The 13,287-nt window shown below is 49.2% G+C and overlaps 1 protein-coding gene across 2 annotated transcripts in view; it reads left to right on the forward strand.

Annotated features, from left to right (window-relative positions):
• Positions 1 to 13,287, forward strand: part of CRISPLD2 (cysteine rich secretory protein LCCL domain containing 2) — a 124,582-nt gene that overhangs the window by 77,157 nt on the left and 34,138 nt on the right. The window contains exon 15 of one of the 2 annotated variants that reach the window (XM_035281684.3): positions 7,809 to 11,022. The exons of the other annotated variant lie outside the window; for it this stretch is intronic. Within the exon in view, the coding sequence (XP_035137575.3) occupies positions 7,809 to 7,863 (55 nt within the window). The 3' untranslated portion in view covers positions 7,864 to 11,022. Of the gene's footprint in view, positions 1 to 7,808; positions 11,023 to 13,287 lie in introns of those variants that run through there. 2 annotated transcript variants of the gene reach the window in all.

Here is a 13,287-nt window from a genome sequence, read left to right on the forward strand (position 1 = left end):
AGATGAAGAGGTTTGACAGTTCCCTAGGGTGCGAGTTTTGTGAGGATTGTTCAGTCAGCACAGGTGCATACCTGGGCACACTGCCCACATTCCCACTTTGAAGGTGGGTCAGGTTTAAACCTAGCAGGGGCGATGGCATTCATAGCTCCCAGCAATTGAGCACCTGCTGGATGCTCGACACTGGACCAGATGCCTCCCTAGAGAGGACTTTTTACAGTGTCCCTCAGGACTGGGCACTTTTATGAACCCAGTTTACAGTTGTGGAAACTGAGGCTCAGAGAAAAGGCTTAAGCAGCCCAAGGTCCTAAAGATGAGAGCTGAACCTGTATCTGTCTGACTTTTAAATTTTTTTGAGGGATCAATAGAGCGGGGAGACTGGGAGAACGGGATTGGAATCCTTTTTTTCTTTGAGACAGAGTCTTCCTCTATCACCCAGGCTAGAGAGCAGTAGCATGATCTTGGCTCACTGTAACCTCTGCCTCTTGGGTTCAAGTGATTTTCCTGCCTGAGCCTCCCGAGTGGCAGGGATTACAGGTGCCCACCACCATACCTGTCTAACTTTTTTTTTTTTTTTTTTTTTTGAGATGAAGTCTTGCTCTGTCGCCCAGGCTGGAGTGCAATGGTGCAATCTTGGCTAACTGCAACCTCCGCCTCCTGGGTTCAAGTGATTCTCCTGCCTCAGCCTCCTGAGTACCTGGGATTACAGGCACGCACCACCACACCCGGCTAATTTTTGTATTTTTAGTAGAGATGGGGTTTCACCATGTTGACCAGGATGGTCTTGATCTGTTGACCTTGTGATCCACCTGCCTCGGCCTCCCAAAGTGCTGGGATTACAGGCGTGCCCCTAAGGACGCCTGGCCCCCCCTTTTTTTTTTTGGTATGTTTAGTAGAGATGGGGTTTTACCATGTTGGCCAGGCTGGTCTCGAATTCCTGACCTCAAGTGATTCACCCACCTCAGCCTCCTAAAATGCTGGGATTACAGGTGTAAGCCACTACGCCTGGCCAGGATTGGAATCCTTTAAAAAAAACACAGGTAGGTAGGTAGGTAGGTAGGTAGAGACACACACACACACACACACACACACACACACACACACACACAGTCCTAGACACTTAGAATCATTCAACTTACGACTTTTCAATTTTATAATGGTGTGAGAGCCATACGTATTCAGCAAAAACCATACTTCAAATTTCGCATTTTGATTGAAAATTCTTTATACTAACTTCTTTGTAAAACAGGCCGGTGTCCGGTGCGTTTGCCTAACTGTGGGTAAGGTCATGTCCTGAGCACACGCGAGACAGGCGAGGCTGAGCTGTGGCGTAGGTGAGGTGTAGTCAGTGCATTTCTAGTGTGTATTTCTGACTTACGGTGGATTTATCAGGGTCCAACACATTGTACTTTGGGGCACATCTGTGTCCACAGTCATGTGGGTACACTCATCCATATAGAGACAGTTATGTACATATAAGTAATATTTCTTAATAATTAAAAAGAAATTACATCTTTTTTTTTTTTTTTTTTTAAGAGAGATGGAGTCTCTTTCTGTCTCCCAGGCTGGAGTGCAGTGGCATGATCTCAGCTCACTGCAACCTCTGCCTCCTGAGTTCAAGCAGTTCTGCCTCAACCTCCCAAGTAGCTGGGACTACAGGCGCATGCCACCATGCCCGGCTAATTTTTTTGTATTTTTAGTAGAGACCGTGTTAGCCAGGATGGTCTCAATGTCCGGACCTCATGATCCGCCTGTCTTAGCCTCTCAAAGTGCTGAGATTACAGGCATGAGTCACTATACCTGGGCTAGAAATTACACTTTTTAAAAGCCAGAGGACTAACAGTCAGGGGTTCCTCTTCTGCCGTCCTTTTAATACTGGGTTCAGGACTCCACGGAGCAGCTTCCTTGTCTGCTCCTGAACCAGAACTGGCCGTCCACTCTCCTTAATCCCGTCTGTGTCAAGCGATGCCAAGAGTCAAGCTCTCCCTCTCCGGGTCATATTCAAGGCAACCAAGGGGAATGCAGCCCGGCGAGCCTGACCCTGTCTGCCCCGGTGTTTCCGGAGAGTTCTTTAGAGAGTCCCTGGAATGTTCCTGCCTCTTCACTCTGGCCTTTAAGGGGCCTTTCTAGGCCAGGCACGGTACCTCATGTCTGTAATCCCAGCACATTGGGAGGCCGAGGTGGGAGAATCACATGAGGCCAGGAGTTCAAGACCAGCTTGGCCAACAGGGCAAAGAAACCCTGTCTCTACTAAAAATACACACACACAAAAAAAAATTAGCCAGGCCTGGTGGCACATACCTGTAGTCCCAACTACTCAGGGGGCTGAGGCAGGAGAATTGCTTGAACTCAGGAGGTGGAGGCTGTAGTGAGTGGAGATCGTACCACTGCAGTCCAGCCTGGGCAACAGAGCGAGACTTTTATACTCTTTATAAAAGTTGTTTGATACACTTTATAAAAAGTCCAATACTTTTTGTGAAAATTACCCAGAAATACTGTAGCAATTTATACTGCTTTCGGGCATGTGTGGGAGTTACAAGCTAATCCAAAAAGAGAATCAGAGGGCAAGATTTGGAAAAGGAAGGGTATTTTATAATTATCAAGCCACACTTGGTCTTCATTCGACGCTTACAACTGTCGACTTCCCCAGCATACCTGGAGCTTAATAACTGCTTGAGGTTGGCCGGGTGCAGTGGCTCACACCTGTAATCCCAGCACTTTGGGAGGCCAAGGTGGGCGGATCATCCATCAGGAGTTTGAAACCAGCCTGACCGAACTGGAGAAACCCCATCTCTACTAAAAATACAAAATTAGCCGGGCATAGTGGCGCACGCCTGTAATCCCAGCTACTCAGGAGGCTGAGGCAAGAGAATCACTTGAACCTGGGAGGCGGAGGTTGTTGTGAGCCGAAATCAAGCCATTGCACTCCAGCTGGGTAACAAGAGCGAAACTCCATCTCAAAAAAAAAAAAAAAAAAAAAACCGCTTGAGGCGTGAACAACTGGGGACCCACCTGAACGTGGGGAATTTTTCTTGGCAGCCCAAACCTGTGGGATTCTTACCTGCGGCAGTGGATGGCACCAATATTTGCCAGTGCCAGTTGCCCGGTGGCACCCTGGGTTGGTGTTAGCACACTCTTTGATATGTTAGGAATTACTTGCCAAGCTCGGTGGCACCTGCTCTTACTTCCAAGGTGGGCAGGTTGTTTAAAGGGGGTGCGTTGACACCCAGGTTGTGCAGGCAAGACCTTGGGCTGGCAGTGTCCACATCTGGACAGTAGCCTGAATGGCTCCCTTGTCCCTGGATTGTTCAGACCCTGAGAACATGAGAACCACTGCGCCATCCGTAGACTCTTTGGACCCATAGTTAGTCAAGAAGGTCACAGACCCCTGGCAATCTTCCCCACGTGGCTGGCCCCCCATGCGGAATAACCAAGTACCTTGTGGTCCTGGTTGGTCCTCCCAGGATTTGGGCAGAGCATCCAGTGAAATCTTACATCCCCCAAGGCCTGAAGAGGGCCCTGGGATCTGAGCTTTCCAGAAACCAGCGGGGCTGCCAGGGTCACCCCTGCCTCTGGGTGGCTGCACTGTCTCCTCCTCCTGGTCCGGAGCCACCTGTGGCCGAGCATTCTGCCCGAGCCTTGGCTCTTGGCATTTCCTCACAGCTCCGTCTCTCCGAGTGCTCCCATCTGATACACGTTTCAAAAGTTCAATCCCAGGGTAGCCAAAAGCATGAAGCTGCCATGGAGAAAGGCTGAAAAACAACCAGACATTCCAAGCAGCCTGCTCTTGGAGGACTGCAGATCTGACTGAGCAGTGTGAGAGGGCTGGGGTCACCTGGCGAGTCTGAGAGGGCCGGGGTCACCTGGCGAGTCTGGCATTTCCAGTCTGGGGGCTCTCTTTTTTTTTTTTTTTTGAGATGGAGTCTCACTCTATTGTCCTGGCTGGAGTGCAGTGGCATGGTCTTGGCTCACTGCAACCTCTGCCTCCCAGGTTCAAGGGATTCTCCTGCCTCAGTCTCCCAAGTAGCTGGTGCATACAGGTGTGTGCCACCACACTCAGCTAATTTTTTGTATTTTTGGTAGAGACTGGGTTTCACCATTTTGGCCAGGCTGGTCTCGAACTCCTGACCTCCTGATCCACCCACCTCGGCCTCCCAAAGTGCTGGAATTACAGGCGTGAGCCACCGCGCCTGGCCTGGGGACTCTGTTTGGAGTGGGGCTCCTGAAGGAAATGCTGCTGGTAAATCATAACTTGGCTGTAAATCTTATGCTCAAACTCCTCCATCATGAGCAAAATGCAAACTAAAATGATACCTGGATGCCACTCCTTACCTTCCATTGGTCACGAACCAAAAGCGACACTTCGCGAGGTGCTGGGTGGGGGGGTAGTGGGCGTCACACAGCCCTGTTGTCACTGTCTCGGGAGCCGGCTGGTGTTATCTTCATGCAGGGCAGGTTGGCCGCTGTCACCATGCAAATGCATGTCCTTTGGTCCGGCAATCCCACTCTTAGAAGCTCACTCTCAGATACTCTCACACAGACACAGGAAGTCCCATGGGCAACAGTGACATTGTTAACAAAGGCAAAAAGTTAGAAAACACGGGCTCAGTGGCTCGTGCCTGTAATCCACTCTGGGAGGCCGAGGCGGGAGGATCGCTTGAGCCCAGGCATTGAAGACCAGCTGGGCAACATGGTGAAATCCCATCTCTAAAAAATACAAAAATTAGAAAAAGATTAAATATATATATATGTATAGTGTGTGTGTATGTATGTATATATATATATAAATTAACCCAGCATGGTGGTATGCACCTGTGGTCCCAGCTACTCAGGAGACTGAGGTGGGAGGATCACCTGAGACCAGGAGGTTGAGGCTGCAGTGAGTTGTGATGGCATCACTATACTAAAAAAAAAAAATTAGAACTAAATGTCCACCAATAGGGACCCAGCTGATAAAAGGAATGAGTTATTTCTGTATAGAAAAGCAGCAAATCCCAAGATACATTATTAAGCTAAAAAAGCAGAGTGCAGAGTGGTATGTCGTTGGTAGTACATGTATAATATTTGTGTGAAAAAAATGGGTGAGGGAAAAATATGCTAATTGTTTGCATCTGTACAAGATGCCTTTGGGGAGGAGAACTTGGTGCAGAAAGACAGACTTGAGAGGGCGAGTGTTTTTTGCCTTTAAAATCTACAATAATATGCAAGAATGGTGTATTTGAAACCATTGGTGCATATAAAATGTGCAGCTATGATCAGTCTTCGTTTTTGTTTTGTTTTTTTTTCATTTTAACCAAACTGTCTTTGGCAAATGGATGCTAGATCAGTCTTTTCCATGGAATGTTGATGTGGAAAGAACACTCCTGGTTGCGATTTCTTTTTTTTTTGACAGGATGTCTCACTGTGTTGCCCAGGCTGGGGTACAATGGCATGATCCTGGCTGATTGCAATCTCCACCTCCTGGGTTCAAATGATTCTCCTGCCTCAGCCTTCCAAGAAACTGGGATTGAAGGAAGCTGCCACCACACCCGGCTAATTTTTTCTTTGTATTTTTAGTAGAGACGGGGTTTCACCATGTTAACCAGGCTGATCTTGAACTCCTGACCTCAAGTGATCTCCCCACCTCAGCCTCTCAAAGTGCTGGGATTACAGGGGTCAGCCACTGTGCCCGGCCCTTTTTGCACTTTGTAAACGGCACTTTGGGGTCTAGAAGGTACCATGCTGCCTTTTAGAACAAAATTCCTACAAATGTGAGTTTGCAAGATCTGATCGGCTTTTATTAGCAATTTGTGTATCAGGCAACATCCCATCTACAGAATAGAAAGGTGCTCCCATGAGTCAGCAAAAGGCTGCAGAGAGTAGAAACAGTAACATTCCAATGGGTCACCTCAGTTACTTTCCTTGTAGGATTAAACGTGGGGAGCACACTATCCTGGCCCAGAGGGACTGCGGCCCTTTTGATTGGTTGTTGCTGCTGTATGTCTCCTATTTTTTGGCAAACTGGCCCATTTCTTCTTTTTTTGCGACAATGTCTCGCTCTGTCGCCCAGGCTGGAGTGCAGTGGTGCGATCTCGGCTCACTGCAACATCCACCTTCCAGGTTCAAGCAATTCTCCTGCCTCAGCCTCCCAAGTAGCTGGGATTACAGGCACCTGCCACCACGCCCAGCAGGAGAATCGCTGGAACCTGGGAGGCAGGGGTTGCAGTGAGCTGAGATCGCACTGTTGTACTCTAGCCTGGGCGGCAGAGTGAGACTCTGTCTCAAAAAGAAAAAAGAAAGACAACATGATTGGAAGTCCAGAAGTAAACCATCACACTTCCAGTCCATCAGTTTCTATAAGAGTGCCAAGACCATTCAGTGGGCAAATAATAGTTTCTCAACAAGTAGTGCAAAGGGAATTAGATGTATACATGTAAAACTGTGATGTTAGACCTTCTTCTCATACCATACATAAAAAATTAACTCAAAAATAGATCAAAGGCTAAAGTATAAGAGCTAAAAGTTACAGAAGTCTTAGAAGAAAACAAGTATAAATCCTTCATGGCCTTGAGTTAAGCAATGGTTTGTTAAATACGATGCCAAAAGCGCAATCTAGCAATGAAAACAAACGGATAAATTGAATTCTATTTAAAACTTTTGTGCTTTAAAGACACCATTAGGCAACACCCGTAATCCCAGCACTTTGGGAGGCTGAGGAGGGAGGATCGCTTGAGCCCAGGAGGTTAAGGCTGACGTGAGCCATGATCGTGTCACTGCACTCAGGCCTGGGTGACAGAGAGACCTTGTGTCTAAAATCATTTTTAAAAATTATCTAACACTGGTTTGTGGAGGTGACTGCATAACCCTATAAAATCTCTAAAAGCCATTAAATTGTACACTTAGAAAAGATGAATTTCCATGGTATGTTATAGTTAATAAAGCTGGTTTGTTTTTGCTTTTTTTTTTTGTCGTTGTTTTGGAAACAGAGTCTCACTCTGTTGTCCAGGTGGGAGTACAGTGGCACGATCTCGGCTCACTGCAAACTCCAACTCCCGGGTTCAGGTGATTCTCTTGCCTCAGCCTGCAAGTCGCTGGGATTGGAGGTATGCACCATCATACCTGGTTAATTTTTTGGAGAGACAGGGTTTTGCCATGTTGACCAGGCTGCTCTCAAACTCCAGACCTCAAATGATCCACCTGCCTTGGCATCCCAAAGTTGGAATTACAGGCATGAGCCACCACACCTGACCAATAGAGCTTTTTTTAAAAATCCATCTTTGGTTAGCTGAAGGATTTAACTCCTCTTGTGAGAGGGCAGTTTTCAGTAGCTGTGGGTCCCTGGTAAGTGACTTGATTTCCTGGCGTCTCCGTTTACTGTGAAGAAGGAATAACACCTCCCTCAGGAGGAAGGCGGGAGGCAGTGAAGGCAGCTGGCTTATGCAGTAATGCTGAGATAGCAGCTGCTAATCTGCCCCAGACACCAGTGTTGGGGTCAACAGGTGGGAGTGAAACCAGGCAGAAGTCTGGGAGGGTGAGTCCAGTCCAGACAGACTGGGGCCAGCAAATCCCTGAGAAAAGGAAATGACCTGCAATCAGACAGATGCTCTGACCTAGAATCAGACGGTTGCTCGTTTGCAAAGAAAATGGGATTTGCCAGCTGTTCTCAACTCAAGCCGTGCTCTGTTTCTGGTGGCTGCGGGGCAGTGTCCCTTGGCCATGGCTCCTCCACTATGGGAATGAGCAGGGGCCACCCAGGTCTCCCTGCCCAGCCAGAGTCCCTGCAGGAGGCCCTCCGGATCTCTCAGTAATGGGCTTTCTCTCTTCTTTGTCAGCCTGAAGACCCCTCGAAATGAAAAAGCCTTCCGGATCTTTGCTGTGAGGCAGTGAATTTCCAGCACAGGAGAAGGGGCATCTTCAAGAGGGCTTTGGGGTTTCGCTTTTACTTTTATTTTGTCATTGCGGGGAGGGTTATATGGAGAGTCAGGAAACTCCCTTTGACCGGTGTTCAGTGTCCATCCGTGGCCTTTTGGTGAGGTGACATCTCATCCCCCCACTAAAGCAGCAGCATCCCGGGGTGCTCAGCTGGACCCCTGTTGCCCAATCCTGCTGTGGCCCAGGGGTCTCCGTCTGGGTGCCCTCTCTCCTTTAGACACCTGACCTGTCTTTTAAAGGGGACAGTTGCCAAAATATGACTTGCTATGTGTTCTTCCGTTGGTGGGGAAAGTTGATTTTAACCCCCCCCATCCCCTGCAAAGAGACCAAACCTTCTGGAGCTCACCATTGTGAAGCATTCACAGTGTCAAAAGAGGCCTTTCAAGGAACTTCCATTGAGTTTCAGGAATGAAGTAGAAGGTAGTTATTTAAAAATAAAAAACACAGTCCGTCCCTACCAACAGAGGAAAATGATTTTAATGTTTGCTGGTCAGACAGACAAATGGGCTGGAACAACAGGGCTGGGAGTGTGAGAGATCCCAGCTCCGCCCTGGCACGTGTCCTTGCTGGTGACCTGCCACGGGTGCCGTTCAGTGGCCGTATGCAGGCCGGCTTTATACACAGCAGTGCTGGTTTCTGTAGAGTTCAGCAGTAACTTCAAGCGAAGTATCTTGTCTTTGTCAGGCCCCTTGTCTTTGTGCCCCCCCCCCATTTCTGCCGTGACCTTTGGTCCCATTGAGGACTAAAAATTAGGAAATTAGGACCCTTTCTTTCTTTTTTTTCCTAGGCCTAGTCGTGCTCTTATTGCCCAGGCTGCAGTGCAATGGCACTGTCTTGGCTCACGGCAACCTCCGCCTCCCTGTTCAAGTGATTCTCCTGCCTCAGCCTCCTGAGTAGCTGAGATTACAGGCATGCACCACCATGCCTGGCTAATTTTTTGTGTTTTTAGTAGAGACGGGGTTTCTCCTTGTTGGTCAGGCTGGTCTTGAACACCCGACCTCAGGTGATCTGCCCAGCTCAGCCTCCCAAAGTGTTGGGATTACAGGCGTGAGCTACTGCGCCCGGCCAGGCCCCTTTCTTTACCCCCTACCCATTGTGGCTCCTGCCCTGCCTCAGACTGGCTTACATGTCCTGGTTCGCGCCCAGGACTTAGCTTTACAGGCCATCCTGTTTGAAGCCCACTTCTTAACTCCAGGTCTCATCAGGCTCCACTGAGATATCTGAGGATAACCAAAGAAGGGCTGCTCTTCGCTGCTTTTTAAAAATGACAACTAAGTGTGCAGATTCCCTGCACACCCAGTGACCTGCTTTTTCAGTCATGGGAGGAATGGAGTCGTTGGTACATTCCTCACCAAAGTTAGCAGCTCAGTTTGTGGTTAAGAAACCGTCCTGCGGCCTCATGACAGCGAGAGATGGGGGTACACTAGAAGGCTCTCTCTTCCTGTTTTTGTGAACGGACTCCTGCCAAATGCTCCCGAGGGCTTCTGTAGTAGCCCTGGCTCCCTCACTCTATAAAACCGAACCCAGACCAAAAGCCCGCAGTGAAAAATATCCTTTTGTAAATAGCATTTCTTTGCAGAAGGTGAAAATTCTACTCTCTACCGCCAGGCCAGCCAATAGATCACTTGGCGAATGCTAGTTTCAAACTTGATTCAAAATATTTCTTAGACAAAAGAACTAGCAGAAAACAAAAGACTAAGATACCGTAGGCTGAACAGGAAGCTCTACCTGGGACTCAGGGGACGCCTTCTTTCTTTGAATGCCTTCCTAACAAATGCAGAATCTGAAGGTAAATAGCTTTAAAAAAAGAAACAAAAAACAAACAAAGAAAAACACCTCTTCAGGAGTTTGGTGAAAAGCAGCTCAGCTCTTAGCCTGACCAAGCTAAACTTCGCAGGATGGTGTCTGTGCTTGTGCGTCGTAGGGTGGTCGTAATTCATAGGTACTGACTCTTCAGCCCCACATGTCAGAGAGGAATTCGGTCAGCCTGTCAGGTCGTGTGTCCAGTTACCGGCAAACATCTGGGAACCTTCTGGGTGCTGCCAGACTTCAGTGGCTGTGGCCGTGTTTTCAAGGTAAATCAGATCGCCCTGTGGGGTTTGCAGAATCAGTGAAGAGACCAGGACAACCCCAGTGGGCTCACTTCTGAAGCATCTCACCCCAGGGAGAGTCGGAATTTCCAGTGTGAGTTGGTGCCATCATTTAAAAGTAAAGGCCCCAGGTTCTGTAATGCCTCCTTCACTGCCAGGAGGCTGGCAGGATAGGAGGTCCTTGCCCAGAGCGGGACCTGGCTGTCTTTTTTTTTTTTTTTTTTTTTTTTGAAACCAAGTCTCATTCCGTTGCCCAGGCTGGAGTGCAGTGGTGTGATCTCAGCTCACCACAACCTCTGCCTCCCGGGTGCAAGCCATTCTCCCGCCTCAGCCTCCCACGTAACTGGGACTACAGGTGTAAGCCACCATGCCCAGCTGATTTTTCTATTTTTAGTAGAGATGGGGTTTTGCCATGTTGGCCAGGCTGGTCTCCAACTCCTGACCTCAGCTGACCCACCTGCCTCAGCCTCCCAACGTGCTGGGATTACAGGCATGAGCCACCGTGCCCTGCCATGGACCTGGCTGTCTTTATCATCCTCACAAACATTTTGAAACTGGAACATTTGTCTTCAGAAAAGGGAAGCGGGACTACAAATTATAAGCCGTGTCCGCAGCGCCACGTCTCCTGTGTGAAGCAGAGCCCCTCATGCCATATCGCACCTACCCCTGTTTAAAAAGGTCTCGCAGCATGCCAGCGGCGTTCCTGGCTCTCCTGCCCCAGAAGGGACATTTCAGCTTCTGTCGGAGTTTCGCGCAGCCTTGTTACAGAGCGTGTGCTGGCGTCTCACTTTGTCTGTAGGCTTACTCAGCCCGCAGTTTGTGTGTGCGCTTTTTTCTATGAAAAATGATGTATTTTGCTACTTCCTGTGTACAAAGTTTCGTTGTAAATGTGTTTTGTGCTTCGCGTGAACAGGGGCCGTGTTGCAGATATTTCAGTAGAGCTGCTTTGGTTTCTAACACGTCTCTAACATGTCTTTTATGAACAAATCTGAACAATTTGTGAAATAAAACATTTAAAACCTTCCCTCAGGCTCTGGACTGTTTTGTGTTCGCTGCCTCCACGAGGCTGTGTCACGTACGCAGAGGTGCGGACAGCCGGGGCCTGCCGGAGCCCTCCACCCCATCCGCGGGGAGGAGGGAGGAGCCTGCCAAAATGCACCTTCAGGTTAGCTGGGACTACAGGCATGCGCCACCACGCCTGGCTATTTGAGTATTTTTTGTAGAGATAAGGTTTCCCGGTGTTGTCCAGACTGCTCTCAAACCTGTGGGCTCAAGTGGTCCTCCTGACTTGGTCTCCCAAAGTGCTGGGATTAGAGGCGTGAGCCAGCCTGTGTATTTCAAGGTAGGGCCTTTAGGAAGGTAATTCAGGTTAATTCAGGTTAAAGGGGTCCTAAGGGTGCAGCCCTGACCCGATATGACCCGTGTCCTGCGGGGGGCGGGGGGCATCAGCAGTGTCACAGTCCCTGGCTGTGAGTCTCTCACAAGGTTTGGTGATGCCAGTTACCAGATCATACTCTGAGTGGTGGCGGGCTGAAGGCCATTCTGCCACTGTCTAAGCTCTGGCTGCCCTACCTATGCCCTACCATAGCCTGGGTGACTTAACCCGCAGACATGTCTTCCTCACAGTTCCAGAGGCCACAAGTCCAGGACAAGGGTGCCAGCAGGGTTGGTCCCCTCTGCAGCCGCTTTCTGGTTTGCAGGTGGCTGCCTCCTCATGCGGCCTTTCCTCTGGGCACATACACTCCTGGTGCCTCTCTCTCTCCCTCTCAAGGACTCCGGTCATATTGGGTCAGGGCCCCAACCTTAGGACTCATTTAACCTCAATTACCTCCTTAAAGGCCCTACCTTGAAATATATAGGCTGCCCCATGCCTGTAATCCCAGCACTTTGAGAGGCTGAGGCAGGAGGACTACTTGAGTCCACAAGTTTGAGAGCAGTCTGGGCAACATGGGGAAACCTTATCTCTACAAAAAAAATACAAAAATTAGCTGGGCGTGGTGGTGCACATCTATAGTCCCAGCTACTTGGGAGGCTGAGGCAGGAGAATCACTTAGCCCAGGAGGCAGAAGTTGCAGAGAGCCAAGATGGCACCACTGCACTCCAGCTTGGGCAACAGAGCAAGACTCTGCCCTCCACCCCCCCCCCCACCGACACACACACGAAATACAGTCATCTTGGGGGTTAGGGCTTGTTTTGTGTGGTAACAATAAGGAAATGATCTAAGTATGATTTCACAAATCACACAGTTTATTGCTACACAAAGATTTTTTTTTTTTTTTTTTTTTTTTTTTTTGAGACGTTTCACTCTTCTTACCCAGGCTGAAGTGCAATGCCTCAATCTCAGCTCACTGTAACTTCTGCTGCCCAGGTTCAAGATATTCCCCTGTCTCAGCCTCCCAACTAGCTGGGATTATAGGCGCCCACCACCATGCCTGGCTAACTTTTATGTTTTTAGTAGAGATGGGGTTTCATCATATTGGTCAGGCTGGTCTCAAATGCCTGACCTCAGATGATCCACCTGCCTTTTCCTCCCAAAGTGCTGGGATTGCAAGTGTCAGCCACTGGGCCCAGCCTTACAAAAAGATTTTTTTCCTGTAGGTTCCCAGAGCTTAAACAGGGAGAGAATGATAGCAAACTTCACAAAGAATACACTCAACAGGCAAAGTCCATGAACCCCGTAGTGAATGAGTTCCAGAAAGTCTAGCTGCTCACTTAGCAGGGGAACAGTCCTCAGTGTGAGGTGTAGCCTCTGCCAGCTGTTCCTGGGAGCGCTATAAGGTCCCTGGTCCCTGGAAGGCAGTGCCAGCGTTGGCTAGAGGCTTCTGACAGTAGCTCCAAGGTTGGCAGGATGACCTGTCACAGCTGGAGCTTCTGGCCTTGGGGAAAAAGGGCGGAGGGTGCAGCCAGAGCTCCCAAGGGTCCGTCACACTCGCATGTCTATGTGTGTTTGGAAGCGCAGTCGTGAGGGTCAGGAGCTCGCAGACAGGGTGCGATAAGGAGCAAGGTCACGTTCTCCAAGGAAGAAGAGGACAACGGGTTCTTAGTGCAGCAGAGCGCGCCACTCACATAGCAACCTGTGGACGTGTCTGGAATCGTTTCAAAGCCATATGGGCCAGGTGCGGTGAGAGGTTCATGTCTGTAATCCCAGCACTTTGGGAGGCCAAGGTGGACGGATCACTTGAGGTCAGGAGTTCGAGACCAGCCTGGTGAAACCCCATCTCTACTAAAAATACAAAAGCTAGTTGGGGATAGTGGCACATGCCTGTAATTCTACTCAGGAAGCTGAGGC

The sequence above is a fragment of the Callithrix jacchus genome, chromosome 20 (assembly GCF_049354715.1).
Source record: "Callithrix jacchus isolate 240 chromosome 20, calJac240_pri, whole genome shotgun sequence".
In the NCBI taxonomy this organism is placed as follows: Eukaryota; Metazoa; Chordata; class Mammalia; order Primates; family Cebidae; genus Callithrix; species Callithrix jacchus.